Genomic DNA, 22,422 nt, shown 5'->3' with positions numbered 1-22,422 from the left:
AAGGCCATAATTATGTTAAAACAGAAAAGGGATGTATATGGAGAAAATAAAAGAAATATATCATTAGAGAAAGAGAGGGAAGAGCAACAAACAAAAAAAAATCAATAATAGGACTAAAAGGGGACTACATATGGCTGTGTCCATATACTCACCAACTTAGAAAATAAGGAAAAAAGAAGAGTGGGGATGAGAGACCATGTGTTGTCGGGATGTGGGATGTGGGATGGCTGAGGCCTTCCTACCAGGTTGTACACTTCCCTCCTTGTCTGCTTGGGCTCTGCAGCCCTGGAGAAGGCAATAGTTAAGGGATATTCACCCTTCTCTGTTTTACATGATGTTTGCTTTAGATCAAGGAGAATTGTTTAGGACCAAAGCTGGATCGAACGGCTTCGCTTTCCTGGTCACTAGCGCATGGTAGCATGGAAGAAAGGTTCCTTCAGAGAGTGTGTGAGGACAGATGGGGTCCATGCATTTGTAACTCCTCTTTCCATCCAGATCTCAGACATTCCACAGAGAGGGCCAAACCACAGACTGGGCTAGGTGGAGGAGGCACAACAGGATCCATGCTGTTCTCTTAAGACAGCTCTGGTTCACAAGGCTAAGTCAACTGTGTGGATCATGTACTTCTGCTCAGTCCACTGAGCCTCCTTAGGGGATCTGCTGACCCATCCTCTTAAGAATGAGCTTCATTCCTTGTTTTCAACTGGACTCACCTGCCTATGTTTTCTAGTGTGCTTGCTACACCATGTCGTATCACACAGTAGGGGCTGTGCAGACAGTGTAGATGTATTTGCTGTGAATTCCATTAGAATAAAGCAGGGGATGTCCCCAAAGCAACATTCATTTCATCATAGCTGCCTTTTAAAGAGGTTTTACTTGAGAAACAAGGATCCTCTTTGTCATCGCTTCAGATGGTCCTTCAGTTCTATGTCTATTTTAGAGGAGAATATGACAGTCTCCTCTGCTTGTCTCCCACAGTTCCATACCCCAACTCTACTGAGGATCTGTGCTATGTTTTTGGCTTCTGAGACACAGAAACTAGAAGTGCTGCTAGCTAACCCACCATCATGGATCCTCCACAATAGATATTTACTTAGTAATCAGTGCTGGGTTTCACATAGCACCTAGAAGCCATCTATTGACCCTGCTACATAGTTCACTCCATGCTCTGGTTGTTATTTTCTACTTATTATCTTTTAATTCCCTGTCACGAGCTGAAGAAAAGCCTCTTCAGAGGGCTTGCCATGGTAGGCCCCTCAGTACAGCCCCCCTTCTGCTTTAAAGTGTAGCCTGACAATGGACCCATATTAGTATGTACATAGATTCTACCAGTAAATATCTGGGTGCAGAAAGGAGGCCAGGGCCATGAATGCTTACTCTATTACAGAAGGTGAGTGCAAAATGAAAATCAAAATGAAATTCAAGTTAATAAAGAGTATAACCATGAGATTTTAAATTTTGTTTTGTATATTTTAACAGTTTTAAATATTTTTCTCTATTCCTGAGAATTTCATAAATAAATACAATGAAATGTGATTATATCCACCTTTATCTCTCCATCTAATCTCCTAACAAAACTTGGTATCTTCTTGTTCGTTTTGTTGTTGTTTTGCTGGGGCTTAACCAATGAGCAGGTTTCAGTAGTCAACACTGTGATCATGGGGTCAATACATCTTTCACCTCACAGAACACTGTTATTATTTTCAATTGTTTAAATTAGCCACAGAGTATGCCAATTCATCTGATAATGCTGATCCATTCTGTAACTCAGAGCTTTCATTGTTTTGTAATTACCTCAATTCCTAGTTTCATTAATTGAGATACTGATTTCACTATATATCCTGATTTGATATGTGAGTTTAACCAGTGTATCACCCCAAAATAAGGCTCATGGAGCAATATCTGTCTGCGAGTCAGCTGCCAACATGTGCCATCCTTTTATGTGTGTAACCATCCTGAAATTCACTGTGACCTGCACGTACTTGGTCTTAAAGAAAACATACATCTTAATTTTACTTAACCCAGAAAGCAAGATGTCAACCTGTGAAATACTCATCTTTACACAGAGGACTTCATACTTAAGAATGGTTGTGGGTTTGTCCTCTGGCTAGCACCTATGAGGATAATGTATGTAGTAAAAGACTCAATAAACACATAACAAAAGAATTATATAGGGAAAGTTTTAAAACAATTACCTAAAATGCAAGAATAGAATGAGAAAGATTAAGCTATAGAGCTAAATTAGTAACTGCTGGACTTGTTCAGAGACATGCCTTCAAGGCAAGGGTAAATTTCCTGTCCACACAGTGATCTGCTAAATTTTGTGCATGGAATTAAGTCATGTTATGCACATGATAGCTATTGGCTATGATGATATGGATGAATTTGTCTCTACCTCTACCATGGGGATGGAACAATCACCAGGCAAGCTCTAGAATATTGCATGTTGGGCACTTGGCAATGTTGCTACTGTTTTGATCGCTATAATTGTTCAGTCATTTGAACATAGTGTCCCAAGTGTCTTTTGCCCTTCTTTAGTATTTTCTCAATAATTTACAATGAATCCATGAGGACACTAATCTGAAATAGCTTAAAATTACTTTTTGCTTGATTTTGTATAGTTTTATACACATTTCTTCCCCACTTCTTCTCTAACTGCTTGCCCTCCTGGATTCTTCCCTTCCTTTATTCTCTTCTCCCTTGTTTTTCACTCTTTCTTTTCTCTCCGTTTTTTTCCTTAATTATCTTTTATCTTTTTCCCCTAACAGATATTATTCTAAATTTCCGAACAACTTATGTCAGCAAGTCTGGCCAAGTTATCTTTGAAGCCAGATCTATTTGCATCCACTACGTCACAACTTGGTTCATCATTGATTTGATTGCTGCCCTGCCCTTTGACCTCCTATATGCTTTCAATGTCACAGTGGTGAGTAGAGACGTCTTCCATGTGACCTTTAAGTGTTGTGTTTGATTTTCATGTTTGGTGTTAAATGTCGTTGGCAGTGTGTGCTCACTAGGGGTTGTGGCCTCTGTAATAAGGTTCTGAGATGTCCAGTGACACACAGGTCAGATTTACACTTGAGGCAGTGAATTCTTTCTGATACTTTCTTCCTTCATTCTCAGAACCAGATATAGCCTTCGCAGAAAGAAAGCCTGAATTTATCATAAATTTTGACTCATTAAACAAATCCTTTGATACCAAACCACCTCTAGGGATAGAAGTTTCACTTTATATTCCTAAAAGGAAATTAGCTGGAGAGTTTGGTGCGGAATTGCAAAACATTTCTTTAAATCTGTTTCTCTTGTAGATCTCATCCATTTATCTGTCATTGGGTGATCCTTGGGTCTTTCCTAGGGTCTCGTTTTCTAGGTAGCCTCCCTGGAGTTGTGTAGCAGTCTACTCATCTTTGTTTTACATCTAGTATCCTCCTATGAGTGAGTACATACCGTGTTTGTCCTTCTGAGTCTGGGTTACCTCACTCAGGATGATTTTTTCTAGATCCATCCATTTGCCTGAAAACCTCATGATGTCATTGTTTTTCTCTGCTGAGTAGTACTCCATTGTGTATATGTAACATATTTTCTTTATCCATTCTTCAGTTGAAGGGGATCTAGGTTGTTTCCAGGTTCTGGCTATTACAAACAAATCTGATAAGAACATAGCTGAGCAAATGCCCTTATGGTATGATTGGGCACTCCTTGGGTATATGCCCAAGAGTGCTATAGCTGGGTTTTGGAAGAGATGGATTCCCAGTTTTCTAAGGAAGCACCATATTGATTTCCAAAGTGGCTGTACAAGCTTGCATTCCCACCAGCAGTGGAGGAGAGTTCCCCTTGCTCCACATCCTCTCCAGCATAAGCTGTCTTCTGTGCTTTTGATCTTAGTCATTCTGACAGGTGTAAGGTGGTATCTCAGAGTCATTTTGATTTGCATTTCCCGGATAATTAGGGATGTTGAGCAATTCCTTAAATGTCTTTCAGCCATTTGAACTTCCTCTGTGGAGAATTCTCTGTTTAGTTCTATAGCCCATTTCTTAATTAGACTGTTGGACAACAGTGAGAGTAATGAAGGGCAAGATTTGAGGGAAAGAAAGCTTAGGGGAGCAGGAGATCCCAGCTGGATCAAGAACAGAAAGGGAGAGCGAGGAATAACAGACCATGATAAATGAAGACCACATGAGAACAGGAATAGGCAGAGTGCTGGAGAGGTCCCCAGAAATCCACAATGATATATCTTCTGTAGTCTGCTGGCAATGGTCGAGAGAAAGCCTAATCTGACCTAGTCTGGTGATCAGATGACTAAACACCCTAACAGTCGTCTTGGAACTCTCATCCAATAACTGATGGAAGTGGATGCAGAAATCCTCAGCCAGGCCCCAGGTGGAGCTCCAGGTGTCCAACTGTTGAGCAAGAGGAGGGTCTGCAAGAGCGTAAATTGTTGAATCCAAGATTGCAAAAAGCACAGGGACAAATAGCCAAACGAATGGAAGCACATGAATTATGAACCAAAGGCTGTGGAGCCCCCACCTGGATCAGGCCCTCTGGATAAGTGAGACAATTGAATAGATTGATCTGTTTGGGAGGCACCCAGTCTGTGGGACCAGGATCTGTCATTAGTGCATGAGCTGGCTGTTTGAAACCTTGGGCTTACACAGGGACACTTTGCTCAAGTCTGGAAGGAGGTGATAGGACCTGCCTGTACTGAATCCACCAGGTTTAAATGAATCCCCAGGGGTGCCTTGATCCTGGAGGACATGGGAATGGAGGGGAGGGACTGGGGGGAAGGCAGGGGTGGGGGCGGGAGGGGAGAGGACAGGGGAACCCATGGCTGATGTATAAAATTTAAAACACATAATAATAAAGAAAAAAAATTTTTTAAAAAATCTGTATCTCTTTATTATTTTGTTATTTAGTAACAAAGCTAATGGAAGGCTAATCAGACAAAGAGGATTTGCTAGCATTAGAGTACAGGAATTCGCCCCCTTAAATGGCACAACCTCAATCTTGAGGTTCTTGAGTTGATTGACACTGATACTCCCTCTTCTTTCCACTGTCACTGTGTCTCCTCACAAGGAAGAGAGTGTTCCATTTGCAGTAGTAACTATTTTTACATTCAATAATGACATTTTTTAAAACCATCAAGTGCTTCATTATAACCAGAGACATGTTTAGGAAGACAAATTTTGATTTGTCACATGGTTTTTGCTGTGGTAACCAACTTTAGCCTATAAAAACAAATGTACTAAACATTAGTTCAAATTAAACAAATTTCCTTCTCAGCTGATACTCCCTTATAAATCCTTTATGTAGCAAAGTGATCAGAATTTCAAATGCAGACATCTTTGGCTTCAACATGAACACACAGCTTCTATCCCAACTGCTTAGTGCAGGCTTACATACTTGCATATTTGTTAATTGCTTGTGCCATGAGAATTTGATTAGTCCTTTTTTTTTTTTTGAATTGAGAGCTTGAGGGTGACATCATTAGGAGGAAAGCTAATTAAGAAAACTTAGCGTGTAATATCAATCCCATTGACACTGAATAGTTACCTATGTTTTCTAAAGCACATTTTGAGATTGAATTTGTCTAGGTAAGTGCCTAATGAAAATGCAGTGACTTAAAACAAGGATTTTTCAAAGCTGCAAAATCATCTAAAAGTAGTCTATAAGTTAAAAATGTTTATTAAAGTATTCTGAGTTCTCTGGCCAAATGGTCAAATAAATGCTGCTTAACACAGTTTGGTTTTAAATTAATTTGCTGCTTTGCTACTAAATATTAATAGAATTTTTATGGCCTGTTTTTCCTTGGGTACTGAAATAAGATAATTTTAAATATGTGTATGAAATGTAGAATGATAAATATATACAAGAGATATTCAGTGTGTGTTTCTATAAATTAGCCTCATTGTTATCCAAATTAACAGGGGAGATTCTCAGATTTGTTGACAACTTCACTGCTCCCCTCTTTGCTCATTGTCTTAAGAATCTTGGATAAATGCTGTAGGTCAGAAAGGAAACCAAGGGAGAGAAGGAGGAGCTTTCTGCCAAAGACACTGCTCCTGCTTTTCACAGACCTGGTAATTTAAAGAGCAGCACCAATCTGCTATCCTTAACTAAGTTAAGTACACAACGTCTCGTTTGAACAGAAAAGCTTGTTCAGGATTTTCTGTTCCCTTTCCCACAAAACATGTGATGAGAACAACTTATAAGAAATGTTCTTAGACATGGAAACTAAAATAAGCCTGCTCCTACCAGATTTTAAATATGTCCAGTGAAGACATTTCCATAGAAGAAATTCAAAATGCAGTACAAACATCACAAAGTGCTCTGTAGGCTTTGGCTCTGCCTGCTCCTAATCGCCCTGGGAAAATGTTTTCAATCCATTCATGTATTCACCGACTGAAATCTACTATGCGTCTGACTGTGAAAGGTTCTGAGAGACAAATAAAATGGACAGGGCAGGGTATGGATCACTTACCATCCGAGGAAATATCAAAACTTCAAAAAATGGGCACAAAAAATTCCTAAAGTTCTTGAGCAACTTAAAAAAAAATAAAACGTTTCTATCAAATCCTTTGCCTAATTTCTGGCATTGAGAAATCTTTTAATCCCACCCCTCTTTCACACATACTTCTGCTTACCCAGTCAGGAAGACAGTCATGTCCAGTTAACAAAAGTAAAAACCACTACCAATTTGGACAGACACACCTGTATACAAGTAGCTTATAATTCTCTTTCATGACAAATTCAGGATAGCCATCCCAAAAGGAGTAAGAATCATGATCTCCCCTATTCATCAAAAGCCTGAGTCTTCATTCACAGCAGGAAGATTGTGAGAGCAAGTTTAGCAATATTTTTGTTTGTTTGAAGTGTTCCAGTGTATCACCAGGATGTCATCCTGAATCAGAGTTTCCACCTTGCTTGTGGTAGAAAAGGCACATAAGGAAAGCTCCATATTCTTTCCTGAACCACCCCCTCTGAGGCCAGAGAAAATGAGCCATGTGCATCAATATCATAATCGGATGACATCCTTCACTAGGAGTTCCGTACCAGGTTCATTTCACTTAAAAATTGTCACTTGTCTATGAAATTCAGCTACCTATCAAACAAACTCCATTCATGATAATTCTCAAAATGAAAATGTAGAGATTATAAAATCTTAGCATGTGATCATGTGTTCCACACCAGCTTGATAAATGGCAGATGAAATCTTGACTCTGAAGGAAGAGAGAAAGCTAAACTTGACCATAAAGAGTATCAAGAAGAAATAAAAGATCATAATAGCCACTGGGTTCTTAAGTGCTCATTGGGTAAAGGTGCTTGCTGCTGAGCGTGGCAACCTGAGTTACATCTCAGGGGCCCTCATACTGGAAAGAGAGAACCTACTCCTGTATGCAGGTAGGCAGGCAGACAGGAGAAGAGAAGGGAAAGGAAGGGACAGGAGAGAGGGAAGAGGAGAGGAGGAAGAGAGAAGAAGAAGAAAGGGTTTAAGAAAAGATTGTGTTGTGTTTAAGTACAGAATTATTCACAAGATTAGGATGGAGCACAATATTGTTGAATAACTGTTCATATGTTGAGATATGATTAGCTTATGTCTTGATGTGTCTATTCATTTTTTTTTGTCCATTTGTTCTTATATCAATTATTTGCTCAAGTCTTTCAAGCACTAGCAATGTTCTACATATACTTTTCTTAGAGATAAGGAAAAATGAGTAACAGAGGAAATAATTGAAATCAACTGACCAGCTGATTTCTAGGTAATCCCCTCTGAAGATGTTGACCTTGTCTGTGATTATATTCTGTAGAGAGGAGACTAATTGTAGCCACAAGCTATAGTCTCTCCTCCTCTGTTGTATCTCCACCATGTATCTCCACCAAGAAAGTAAATGGTCAAGTAGTCCATCAGACTGTTTCTATGTGTGCTGATACTCTGTGTTTTCTACTTTAGAGCGTTCTCTGAAGTTCTGTGACAGTGACTAAAGAGCATGCGTTAGGCGCACCTCTCATTAACACTGATTCTGACCATGCCTGGGTTCACCAATGGCTTCTATCTTTTCATTTATGCCTGAATTCAGGAAACTATCCCTTGAGTCAGAAGTCTATAATTTAGCTGTAGGAAAAGATAGGGAATAGGAGATGCACCAAAATTTTTCATTCCACTTGATTTTGGTTTCCAAACACCCTGGAGAGAAGTTCCAGGTCTGAATGCCTCATTGATTTCCAATGTTTTCTCTGTTCATTGATAGTGATAGAAACAAGGTAACTTAGCAAATGACACAGAAGGTGCCACGGGTACTTGAGTGTGAAGTACTTATTCAAGTTTTTGGATCAGTTGACTTAAAGCAATGAATCTTTTCAGGTCAGCATGGATTTAATGAAAACCTAGACTCAGAAAATGAATATCAAAAAAATCTTAAATTAAAATTACCTTTATTATGACTTTCTAAGATTTTGTTCAATATGTATGGATTACTTACAACACAAATCTATTCTCTGTAGAGGGAAAGGCAGACTTGACAGGAAATGTGTCCAAGGTGAGAGAGACATTTTACAATCAGTGTGTCTTAGTTGCAGAGCATTATATAAAAAATTGTATACAATCAGGCAGAAAACAAAGTCAATTATAATGAATAAAGTCAAGTGTTTGCAGGAAAAATTAAATTAACCTCTGTAACCTTTAGTCTACCTTACTTCATCGTTTCACCTTTTGATATAGTATCTGAGGAGCAGAAACACTCCTCAGTAGTACCACAGGGGTGAAACCACCATCATCCTCCATTTCAGAAACTTGGGTGTAGGTTACATAAAACACTGTGCTATGAGTGCAGCTTCTGAACCAAGCCATGGTTCTCTGTCCCCACCACAGGTGTCCCTTGTGCATCTCCTGAAGACTGTCCGGCTGTTGCGTCTTTTGCGCCTCCTGCAGAAACTGGACCGTTATTCTCAGCACAGCACAATTGTCCTCACCTTGCTCATGTCCATGTTTGCTCTCCTTGCACACTGGATGGCATGTATCTGGTATGTCATTGGAAAAATGGAGAGGGAGGACAACAGCCTTCTCAAGTGGGAAGTCGGTAAGGGCTTCTGTAAAAGTTTCCACTTTTAGTTAAAAGGGAATGTTGTGTAGAGTATGAGGGAAGTGAAATGTGTTTGTGAATCTATTCTAGTCATGTATTTATTAAATTTTTTACTATACTGGGTTGTGTAGACTATTTTCATCTGTAAATAATGTACTTTCAGTGCATTTTCAATCCTCCTCCATTCTCCACTTCCATGCTCTCCCCACTCCTGCCAATCCTCTTTGCCCTACATGGTTTTATAAACACATTCCTTCTTACTGAATTTTTTTTTTTTCAGTTTAAAATTCAAGTGACAAAGGTTTCCTTCAGGAGCCTTGCATTGTTATCAAAATTTATCAGGTTCAACCTTTAGGCTAAAGAAACTTAAAAAAGATCTAAGTTGTTCAAAATGTTCAGCAGGGCTATGGAAGCGTTGGGATGCATGTATAATCTTACCTTGTCATTGTCCAGTGTAGAGCTAGTAGCAGGAAATTGTGTGAAACTGCTCCAAGGTCCTTCACTAAGTTGTGGAACCACAAGAAAACAATGGTTTATATCTGAGTTTTCCTTCTAATGAAGAAGATGAGCCTTTCTCTTTCTCATTAGGAAGGTAAACTGCCAAAAGGATGTATCATACTCAGAGGATCAGTAATTGAACAGAAGACAGGATTATTAACAAATATTTCAAACATTTAGTAGTTCCATAATCCATAAAATGTTGGGGTTTCTCTTTCAAGTGTTACATAATTTAGTATAAATGAATATGCAATGACAAGCACAGGAACACATTTTAAAATCTATGGAAATTTACAGAAAATAAAAATTCTCAAGAGGCAGATACCCTTTTACACTGAAGCAGCCATCATCTTCTCCACACTCTCTGGAATTGCCATGGTACTGTCTATTGGAGGGCTATTGTTTTTACTTTTGTTTTGACATTTAATCAAAAGAATCTGTCTCTTAGTTGGCTGAAATTTCTTCACTTATCCTCTCCATCAAAAATCAATTTTGAACTTTTGGAAGAAGCTCAGCCCTTTGCAGAGGACTAAACCACAGGAGACTCCCAGCAAGAGAAGTGCCCAATATGTCCAGCTGCTGGGCAACTTGTGTTTGGAGCATCCTGTGCTGGCTATCCTAATTGTCACTCTCTCACCACAGAGCATGTACAAAACCTTCACAGGGCATCGCTAAACACAAGCTGGAGATCTTGAGGAAGCAGGTTGAAGAAAGTTAATTTTCTTCTCAACTGAGCTCCACAAAGTGAATGATGTGTTATGATGATTTTCTTCATAGAAGGGCTTCTTTTCTTCCTTTTTTTTTTTTAAATAACATAGCATGTTTTAAATATCTTGTTATGGTTCTGAATTCTCATAATGAATGAAGGAAATAAATAAAACTGTAATGTGGAAGCAAAGGTGTCATAGATTAAAAAAATAATGAGATCCAGCTGGAGAAAGAGGGAGAGGGAAGGAGATGGATGAGAGATTCGGGGTCTGACTTCGCTGATACTGCTGGCCTCCCTCAAATGCTCTGGTGTTGTCTTAATAGTTTTCAGTGAGTTCCAGGATTTGAACTGCCTTTTGTTTTCAGTCTATATTAAAATTCTGTCTTGTGTTCCACATCTGATTCTATGTTAGGCCTGGCCTGATATCCTTCAGGCTCCAGACCTGTACATTCATTTTAATTGGTAAGGTTTGTCTGAGGGTCTCCAGATGGGAAATTCAGCTTCCTCACACTCTAAAATTTGAGGTAGATGAGGAATGTTTTTCATTGCCCTTCTACTGTGTGAGCTATGCTACAGAGATACCATCTAGCTCTTGTTTTTCTTCCCACAAATATGCAGAGCTGTTTATATTTTAAGAATGAGGGAGCCAGCAACCTAAAGTGTACCATATTAGCCCCAACCTTGACTGTGGTGTTAGAGTTCACTGTAACAGGAAGGTTGTAAGCTGGTCTCATCCTGGCTAAGGCAGAAGGGCACACCACAGTGGCAGGAAGACATGGGGCTCACATCTGTAAACCTCTTCTGCCCTCCCTAACCAACTTTTAGATTTTAACTAATTTAGTTCAGTTATCTGGACCACAGTTCCCTTGTCTACAATGTAAGAATCCCACTAAATAACTGAAAAGTCTTTTTCTGGATTCTATGATACATGATTCTCATGAAAACACAAATTCAAATCTGTGTGCTTCCTAAGAATATATGAGATATATATTCTTATCACAGGCTAGTGTCCATCCGCCATCTGCTGCAGCCACCCCCAAATCAGCTAGTTTGAGGGTGTATTGAGGTTTTGTTAAGATCATGGCTTATCATAGAATCACTATTTTTACTCAGATGAGGTAAAAGTAATCTCTTTGGAGATTAAATTTCCTGTCTAAATAGTTCTTGTGATGTGATTAGAAAGGAGTCATGCTCATCATGCCTGTAAATATGTTTGGATAAGGACTTTCCCTTCCTCTAAAATACTTGTATCATTTGTGTACTTACTAAATTCTTTCCCAGCTAAGATTTGTCTGCATATTAAATAATCAGAGCGTTTCTACCTGTTAGTTTATTTTTACTGTGTAATTTCTTTTTTGGTAGTGGTAAGTTTTATCCTTTTCTCCTCCAATTACCATAAATCAAAAAATTCAGTACATAAATAAAACCCTGTTAGAGAACACATTGTTCTTTACTCTTGTGGCTAACACATAGAACAGGTTCTTCTGGCTGAAGGACAAACCTCTTTTTAATCATTGTCAATTATCCAATTACTCTCCTTTTGTCCTTAGCAAGTTCAATACTGACAACTAAAGTGCTTTGGCATTTTGTTTCAAAACAAACTGAAGTTCATCTTTATGCCTGGTCAATGCCAGTTTTTATAAGATGTCTTTTTTTTTTAGAGTGAAGACTCTGTATTTTTTGGATTATTTTATTAGAAACTGGTTGTGAAATGATTTGTCTATTTCAGTTCATATTTTCATATGTATGAAGCTATTATTTAGGTGATTTTGAAGTTTGTCTGGGTGTTTTTATTAGACTAAGGAGGACCCAAATCCAACTTATTTTATCAAATGAAAAAATCTAGCTGTAGGTTATGCAAGCTCTATGTGTATTGATTTATTCTCTACATGACTACTCTTTGGGATACAACTCTTGGCATGGTTAAATGGATCAATAGTCAGTGTCATTTGTGACTAAGTGGCATTCATGGTTCAGGAACCTAGATTCCCAAACTTGTCTAGAAATCTCTCTATAGTCTTGACTGTTAGGAAGATTACAAAGAGAGACTGGAAAACTTTTCTGGCTAAGACAGAGAGAACAGGCTGATCACTATGGGTTTGCTCGTTTATCTGAAAATAACATTTTTTAGGTGTCCATTGTATACTTGGTTCTCTGTACCAAAACTAGTATGTTGGATGTCATGGAGCGAGTCCTTAGACTAGTTATACTACATCTATAGCTTGTGCTTTCTGCTAAGGCAGAACAGGTCAGAGGGTTCTTTTAGAAGCTGAGGTCCTTTAATATAGATCAGCAGGAATGAAAGAGAAGCCATTAACTGTTTCCTCTCCAATGTCTGTAACATGGCAATAATGTTATAAGTCTCTTTGAGGTTTTCAGTATTAAGTTACCAAACATATAAACATATGTGAAGCATATTGGAAGCTGGCTCAGTGCTTGCTGTGAAAGTGTGGGATCCTATGTCTAGATCTCCCTGTAAAAGCAAGATGTGGGATAGAGGACCAACAAGCAAGGTTGTCATTGGTGCATTCACACTCACATACATGCACATGCATACATTCCCACATATATACACATCACACACACATGCAAAGATGAAAAAATGGAAAGCAAAGCTCTGTAAAGTCATTAGCACTGTAGCTAGCACCTAGTCACTGTCAATAAATCCTATCTGCTGTAGCTGTCATAATGATATTATTATGACAACTACTCTTATGAAAGAAACCAATGAATATCATTTTGCATAGGAAGGTTATTTAGAAAATAATTTGCAAAGTGTTGCCATTTGATTTAGGTATTATGCTCAACAAGTCATATGCGTTACCTATAGGATGTTTTGTTCTGAGTATTAACAGAGTTAAAACTAACATAATTGGTAGGTCCGACATCCATCCTGACCTCCTGTTAAGGTGTGACAGTTTTATGCAATATTTAAAGAGTGTTAAGGGTTATTTAATTTTATATTGAAGAAATGTATCACAAGTAAATTTGAGAGTACTTTTTAAAGTTGAATTTTTATTTGGTTGCAAGGAAATGTTTTTATTGGCCTCTTTTAGAGGGCTGCTTTGTTTGTTTCCTATAAGAAACTTCAATACAGGCAAACTATGTGACAAGGTCTTGGAGTATTACTCAGTGTTAAAGCACTTACTAATTATGCAGGAGGCACTGGATCCCACCCCCAGTGCTGCAAAAATGACAGGTGTCAGATTTCTCTGGCTTCCATATGTCTCAGTTAATAAGTGTGCATTTTATTGTTATTATTATCATTTCTAGAATTCAATTAATGGCAGCTGTAAAGTTCAGTTAATGACATTGAAATTGTTTTCAAATCACTCTCCTGGGATCTTAATTAGGAAGAATTCAGTTTCAAGCTGCTACCATTTAGATTTGAATCTACCTCAAGGATTTGCTAGGCCTGTGACCCCTGTTGTGGCCTGAGTGAATCTGTTTTCCTCATCTGTAGCAGGTGTGGATGTAGAGCTCTTCCTCGAAGCTGCCTCACACAATACCTAGTGCATTAGGTGCTCCTGCTCCTGGCTCCTACCATTGCCAACATTGTTCTTATCAGTAAATAAGGGCACCTTCAAACTCTCTGGTTTCCATACCCCAGTGAACAGTGCTAGAGAAAAACAGCAGCTTTATCCAAATTTAGTGAGGACATGAGTCTTGTGCTTCATTCACATTCTGAATTATAGAAACAAAAAAAGAGGACTCATGGACTCATCAGTTCTTAGAAGAAATCTTGAGAAACAAGCTATAGGAACACAGTAAAAATGACAAGAAACTCAACATCTGTTCTACATATGTTGGAGTGGGATTTCCTGTTATCTCACCCTGTACTTCCTGGTCCCTGAAGAGTAAATACATAATGACCACATATTAGTCACATACCAAAAAAATGTCTAATATCTTCAGACTGCCAAGACAAAAAAGAGACTTGGTTTTAGTTTCATTTCTCTTTCTGTGAGAAAATGTCCTAATGAAAAGCAACTTAGAGGAGAAATATTTTATTCAGTTTATAATTCCAGCTTATAGTTCATGATTGAGGGGAAGTCAAGACATGAACTCAAGCAGCTAGTCACAACGTATCCATTGTCAAGAGTAGAGAGAAATGAATGTATGCAGGCTTATTTGCTTGGTTGATTGCTCCTAGTCTCTCCACCACCCAGACTGATCAGGAACTCCTCATCAATGAAACAGTGACACCCATAATGGCTTGATCTTCCTATAGCAATTAACAATCAAGCAATCCCCCACAAACATATCCACAGACCAGTCCGATCAAGATCATTCCTCACTAAGACTATCTCAGCAGGCGATTCTAAGTTATGGCATCTTAATGGTTAAGCTAACCAGTACAGACTCCTTTCCTCTCATTCTGCCTCTGTAGTACATATGCAGTAGAGAAATTCCCCCTTAAGTAGTATATTAGCCAGCTGGCCAAAAATAAAAAAAGAAAGGCAAAACAACAACAACAACAAAAAAAAAAAAAAAAAAAAAAAAAAAAAAAAAAAAAAAAAAAAAAAACAAGGACAAATCATATTTTATCTTATACTTAAAAGCTGATAAAAGCTTTTTTATCAGAAAAGTTGAAAAATATTTATTAAAAGCCCTCTTTGAGTCATCACACACTTCACTGATATCGCCATGTGAAACTGAACTGGCTGAACTGCACAGACTGGGTGATGCTCCACACGTCTTGCCTGCTCTAACACAGTTTGCACTCTTGTGGAGGACAGTAGTGAACTCCTCCTTAGTGTTTAATTCCTTAGCTAAACTGGTCCAAGTCAGTAGGTCCATCTCTTACCTAAAATATTATTTTATGTCCTTTCTCAAATTATTCAATTTAAGATTATAACAGGCTGAACTTTGAAATAGATGATCTACTAAGGGTTAGAAGATAGTTGATAACATAAGAAGTAGTTTATCTCTTAATTCTCAGGTTGGAATAGGCCTACTTTTTGTAGCCATACAAAATGCATCTATGTCAATCATAGACAAACATACCAGAAGAACCTAGAAAAGGGAGAAAAATTAATTTGTATATGACTTAGGATGTTTCATTGATAATTGTAATGCTGAGACACCTGTATCTTATTGGTATCTATCATATCTGATAGATTTGAAGGATCTCTAAATTATTAACTGCAAAGTATGTGTATGCCTCATGTAACAGAGGGAAAACTGAACATACTTATGTATGGTAAGCTGACTACTTCACTAAGTGAATCACATTTTCCTAGAGCAGACAGGAGGTTTTGGCATTCTACCTTACAGGTTTTACAGTAAGGATTATAAAAACTCTTCATGGTGAGGCTTACCTATAAGATTCACATTGTGAGGACCCATGAGATAAAGAAGGGATAGATTGAAAATGTTGTGGATAGGACTGGAGAGATAGTTTATCCAGCTAGAGCACTTACTTCTTGTGGCAATTTGAATGAGATGTCCCTCATAGGTCTTTAGCATTTGAACACTTGGTCTCAAATTTGTGGAACTGTTTGAGAAGGATTAGGATATATGGACTTGTTGGAAGTGTATCACTGGGGATGGGCTTTGAACTTTCAAAAGCCTCTTGCCATCCCAAATGTGCTCTCTGCTTCCTGTTCATAGTTGAGGTTGTGAAATCTCAGCAGTTACTTCAGCACCATACCTGCCTGCCTGCATGCTGTGGTGCTGTCCACCATGATTGTGATGGACTCCTATTGCTCTGGAACTAGAAGCCCCAAATAAAGCCTTCTATAAATTGCCTTGGCCGCAGTGTTTTATCACAACAATAGAAAAGTAATTAATATACTATTCTTGCCAAGTATCCACATTCAATTCCGAGGAATAACACTGAGTGACTCTTGAGTGACTCCCAACCACCTGTTCCAGCTCCATGGAATCAGGCTTCCTCTTCTGACCTCTGTGGGCACATGCATGCAATGCACATAACCCCCCCTACACACACACACACACACTTAAAAGTAATAAAAATAAATGCTGAAGAAGGAAGATCATAGAGAGCATACAAATATGTCTCCCAGAGATTGAAGTAAGCACTTCCAGGTCTCTGAGAATTACCTGGCTTTGTCCCTTTGCTTTCACTTTTTTTTTTTTCTGAAACAGTGTCATACTAGGTAGCTTAGGCTGCCCTCAAAATCACGATTCTTCTGCCTTAACCCTGTGAGTACTGGGATTGTAGGTACTGACACCACTCCTAGCTTCTAACTGTTAAAAATAGTGCCTTTGACTTTAAAGTGTCACTAGAGCCACCACAGATCTCAAAATACAGGTCAGTAGGTCGGCGGTGAAGCCAAACCCTTTCTTTGCACCAAGCTCCCAGGAGACCTGGGTATTACCAGTTCATCTCTCTACTTTGAGTAGAAATGCTGTGGAAGTCTTGAGGTTGGAGGGATCATATGCAGCCAGTAATAAAGAGCTCCAATCTGAAGCAGCTCGGTGCTTCCTATCTTCTTCCATTGCCTCAGCCTCTTCCAATCCCCAGCTTGTCAACACATTTCTTTGTTCCCAATTGATTGTGGAGGTCGACTTGAAAGTAACAACTATCAGTGCTAAGGCAGTTAAACACAGCTCTGAAGGTCATCATTAGGAACTGTTCCTGTGACTGTCAGTGATGGGAATCGAAAATCAAGCACTGCATCTTTATTGGAAAAAGGTCTCTAATTCTCTATTCGGCTTCAGAAAGAAGCTTTTGGAAAACAGAAAATAGTTCCAGCTTTTTGATTCAAATTTTTATTCTCTTTTGCCACAGAGAATAAGTGGTTTAAAAAACTCAGACTCACTTATTATTTTGAGTAGTTTACAACTACATTTTCCTCATAGATATTGGAGAAATGAAAGAAATAGAAATGTCCATTATTTATTGCTACAATCTGATCTTATGTTTAAACTTATTTGGGCATTTTGAGAAAAATCAAGCAAAAAAGAAAAAAGTTTTCAATGACATGGGTCCAGACCTTTCTAAAAGGACTTCTGTGTTTCAGATAGTAGGCAGGCAGCTGATAAGATTCCAGGTCACCAGGGCTTCTGGGAGACAAAGACAAAGACACACCTAAAGAACATTGGTTTCAATGCATAGACTCTTTGCCCCAGAGTTCCTGAATGTCCACACTTTAGAACACAAGCTGCCAGCCAGGAAGCTTCTATTGTCGTAGAGGCTTGAGAAAAGCAGCCCAATTTTACCCCTGTCCTGAAGGACTTGAAGGCATAGTGCAATCTACAAAATCCTGAAGAATGTGCTATAGCTGTATTTACCAAATCTTTGGTGCACATTATTAGTTTCTGCTGACAAATTGACAGCTTGTAAAATCGGGGTTAAAAAAATGCCATGGGAAATTTTTTAAAACTCCATATTATAGTAGGAAAGAAAACCAATGTTTTTAATTATTTTATAATAAAGAACACTACACATATTATCTCATAGTAAATCTATACTAGAAAAAGATTATCATCATCTATAAAATAGAAACAATAAATAATACCTAACTGGAGAGCCTCAAATGGGCTTAAATAAGACCATGTAAAATAGCTTGCAAGCATAGGAATGCCATGGGATTACAAAGTGGGATTGCGATATAATTATCAATATACATACAAGTATATATGAATACGGATATGTGTGTGACTAGACATATATGGATCATCTTTATACCACAAACGCCTGCATGAGCTCTCTCTGATCCAGAGTGGTCAAGGTGAATGTAGAATATCTCCTGATTCCATGTATACTACTAATAGGGGAAGAATTTCTAAAATCAGTCCTTGTTTAGTGCTTAGAAATAAATCCCACCATTTCTATATTTCTTAATGATACCTCATTATTTGTACAGTTAAAAGGCAGCATACTAATTACTCTTGTGGTTAAAAGTGAACTGCTAGGAAGTACAGGTAATGAAAGCAGAAAATGTCAGACACTGGGATTCTGTTGTTGTTAAATTGTGATTTTGTTCTGGGGACTTTTACTGTGCAGTTTTTTAATTTCTTCAGTATTCAATACAACTTAAAGAAGGAGTTGGTTTGTTTCTCTCATGGAACCAGGTAGTCATTACAGTAAGCACAGATATAGTTAAGTGTTCATATATATCATTATTAAGCCATTTTGCTTTTCTGGTTCATAAAACATTATCTAGGTTATTGTACCATTATCTGAATCATAACACCATAACCTGGTTCCTGCCCCTTTTGAATATTTACCTCTGACCTTTTAATATTTTAAAGTATTTTATTAAAAATTTTATAGAATATATTTTCAATGAAAAAGTATTTTAATAAAAAGAAAAATATATTTTATCATATTCTTTCACCTCCCCCAAAGCCTTTCTGATTATCTCCACCTTCCTACCCACCCATTTATGTTCTTTTTCTCTCTCAAAAAAGACCAAAAAACTAAAAAAAAAAAAAAACAACAAAAAAACAAAAGTCAAAGCAAGCAAACAAAAAATTACCAAAACAAACAAACAAAAAACAGAGTCTTTTTTTGTTGGCCAACTACTCCTGGGCATGGGACCTGAGCTGGAGTGTGGTTGATCTATTCAGAGATACTCTATTGGAGAAAATGAATTTTTTTCCCCATTTCCCAGCAGGTATCAATAGCAAATAGTTTCTGTGTGAGGGGTAGGACTTGGTGCCCACATTTCCCTTTTCAATGCTGAGATTTTGTCTGGTTAGCATCAATGAAGGACTTGTGCATGCTGTTATTGTCTCTCTGAAATCATTTGTACATCAGCCCTGTTGTGTCAGGAAGATCTTAATACCTTGCAGTCATCCACCACCTATGTGTGGCTCTTACAGTCTTTCTGCCTCTTCTTCCACATAGATCCAATCTTGAGGAGAGGGGTTTGATGAAGACATCCTATTTAGGACTGAGTGCTCCAAAATCTCTCTATATATAGTCCAGTTGTAGGTCTGCAAGTTAATTACATTCTACTGCTAGAAGCTTCTCAGATGAGGGTTGAGTGATGTTCTAATCTGAGTCCTAGTCCAGGATGATTGTGGAAGGCTGAATGGGGCAGCAGGGAAGAATTGCGGGGAGGTTCTTAGTCTTCACCAAAAGGCAGAGATCCAAGAGGATGAAGGTGATCTGGGCTGACCCTTCTCTCAATCAACGTGGATTCCAGCCAATGCTTTCCTCAAACCTTCTGACAACGACTTACTTTCAACTATTTATCTCCCACTTAAAATGAATTATTACTGATTTTTCATTTCTTAATTTAAGTTGTTAGGAAGTTTATATATGTAACAAGTCTTCTGTTTATGATCTCAGTAAAAAAAATCATCAGTCATTATTCTAGTCGAGGAAGAATGCATTGAAAGCTCTTAAGTTACTGATGTATTTATAATGTATTGTGAAAATTAATCTTAGAGTAAAAGACTATGAGCACTGACCACCTCTATGTTCAGGCTAAGTCTCTGATTTAAAATGTAAGGATGAAATGGCAAAACATTTCCAGGAAAGGCTGGAGAGGTGGCTTGGTGGTTAAGAGTGCTTGCTTGCTGCTTTTGCAGAGAAATGGAGTTCAGTTCCCAGCACCCATGATGTAACGCCACCTTCAGGAAATCTGTGGGCATCCACACTATCTGCACATAGACACATGTACAAGCATGCATATACATAAATTAAAATGCTATATATATGTACACACACATTATGTGTATATATATATTTAACAAATGGTACTGGGCAGGAACATGCTTCCTCCTTGGAGCCTGGGGCCATCAGAGCCCAAATATTATTAACACCTCTGTATATACAAGAAAACAGACATATGTTGATGGAATAACTTCTCTGAGATCAGACAGGCTGTACAAAAGCTGGGGCTTTTGTCTTCTTTTCTTAGCTTTTTACTTCCTTTCTCAGATTTGTCCTGATTCTCCTGGTTGATTTGTTCTCCCTCCACTGAGAGAATATCAGGGGTTTTTTTGTATTGTTTTTTTTTTTTTTTTTTTTTTTTTTGGCACTCATATTACACAGATAGTGATCAGTGAGCAATAAGTGCAAATTTCCTTAAATGCACACAGCTTACTTGGGTAAACATGCGCAGGTATGCATGCTGTGCATCTGTTGATGTCACATCTACTGCTAGTTCCTCTCTGAAACAGCCCATAATATCCCATTATCTTTACTCATGGTTTTCCTTTACAGGGTGTGAAATTCCAGGAATATTAAATAGCACAACAATTGGTTTGAATTTTCTTTCCCTGGCTGAACCACCTTTCTTGCATTGTTTTGGCTAGTTCTGTTTCTTTTGAGAATTTAGACACTGGACTAACTGATGTTCATTTTCTTTCCTTTCCTAGATAATGTACTTAATGTTGCCCATTTTAAGTGAATAAATCTTTAGAAATTATTATCCAAGTTACATAGCTTTGACAACACATTGTTACTAAGTTCTAATTATGCTCATTAGTATCAGTGATCTTAGTCTATATGGTATTCGTTCCTCAATATTTGTTGAGATAATTTCTATAATTTTTAGTTCAAAGTTTTATAGGTACTTTTCTGTTGTGATAAAAAACCAGGAACAAGCCAACTAAAAGAAGAAAATGCTTATTTGAGCTTACTTATGGTCGTGAAGGGTAAGAGTCCATTGTGTCAAGAAAGCATGGTAGTAAGCAGCAGGCATGGCGGCACAAATAGGATGCTGAGAACTCACATCTTCAAGGGCAAGCATAAAACAGAACAAACTGAGAGTGATGCCAGCCTTCTAATGCCAAAGCCCACCCCCAATGGAGTACTTCCTCTAGAAAGCCTGGACCTAAAGCACTCTGCAAAGGGCACCTCCAACTGAGGATCATGAGTTCAAATGTGTGGGCCCATGGGGAATATTCTTATTCAAGCCACCACATGTATATGTCTATTATCCAAGTTCTAAATTTAGTTATATACTTACTGAAGATCCTTATAACAACTTAAAACCAAATATGGGAATTCTATCTGAAAATTTTTCAGATTTCTTTACATCCCTTGGTATGTAGTCTGCTTTTGAAAGTTTCCAGCATTTCCATTATGTTGAATTCCTGAATGGAATTTGAAAATTTAAAGAACACATTTATATTTCCCTGTTTTTATTTTTTACTACTAATTCATGTAACACAAATTCCTAAATGGTCTTAATTAAAACCCCAGAGCCAGAATATTGGGGTAAATACTAAAAGATCAGAAAGATAAAGGAACAAGCCATAGCCACCACCTCTAACCTCACCAACTCCTCAGCCTGAAAAAAAACTAGTTCCTGTTTCTTCATGCCTTATATACCTTTCTCTGCCCAGCCATCACTTCCTGGGATTAAAGGAGTATGCACTTCCCAAGTACTGGGATTAAATGTGTGTAACAACACTGCCTAGCTCTATTCCTCTCCTAGACTGAGTCACTCTCATGTAGTCCAGGGTGGCTTTGAACTCACAGAGATCCAGACAGATCTCTGCCTCCCAAGTGCTAGGATTAAAGGTGTGTGCTACCACTGCCTGACCTCTATGTTTAATCTAGTGGCCTTTTCTGTTCTCTGATCTTCAGGCAAAGTTTATTAGGGTACACAATATATTACCACATTTCTTCTTTTTGTCTAAAATAATAAAAGAAGAATATAACTAATATAAGAAAAACTACATATAATAAGTATATACAAAATATACAGTCAAGAATTACATTAACAATGTCCAGTCCATTAACATTTGACAAATTCAGAGAAAATACTCCATTATTTATCCTATTTTGGTGAGTCTAAAATGTTGTACCTAATTCACTTTTTATCCTAATTTGTGTTACCAACCAAAAACTATCTTTTGATGTCTTTCAAACATATACACTTTACACCTCTTGAGTGAGTTTTTCTAAATTTGTTAACAAGGAAAACTACAACTATAACTATCTAGTCTTCAACTCTCTCAGAGACCTGAGAAGGAAATAGTATTAACTGAGTAAGCAGGAAGTGCAAACAAGCAACTTCCAAAAAATGTGAGAAATGACAGAAACAGCTAGCTGCCTGGACAGTCACCCAAGTTTCCTCTGCAACAATGGGACATCCATCTTCAGCCTAGAGGCCCAGCATATCTGATAGACTTATCTATGATGCAGGATTTTTAAATTGTCTTCCTACCTTGTCTTGGCAAGGTTTAGCAGTCCTTTCTTTTATG

General features: G+C 38.0%; 1 protein-coding gene across 1 annotated transcript in view; it reads left to right on the top strand.

The window, feature by feature from the left end:
• The window catches only part of Kcnh8 (potassium voltage-gated channel subfamily H member 8), a 256,364-nt gene that overhangs the window by 116,516 nt on the left and 117,426 nt on the right, over positions 1-22,422 (top strand). The window contains exons 6-7 of the mRNA XM_036168043.1: positions 2,769-2,926; positions 8,867-9,074. Of these exons, the coding sequence (XP_036023936.1) occupies positions 2,769-2,926; positions 8,867-9,074 (366 nt within the window). The remainder of the gene's footprint in view (positions 1-2,768; positions 2,927-8,866; positions 9,075-22,422) is intronic.

This window comes from Onychomys torridus, chromosome 18 (assembly GCF_903995425.1).
Source record: "Onychomys torridus chromosome 18, mOncTor1.1, whole genome shotgun sequence".
In the NCBI taxonomy this organism is placed as follows: Eukaryota; Metazoa; Chordata; class Mammalia; order Rodentia; family Cricetidae; genus Onychomys; species Onychomys torridus.
This window is presented reverse-complemented; position numbering and strand designations above follow the sequence as displayed.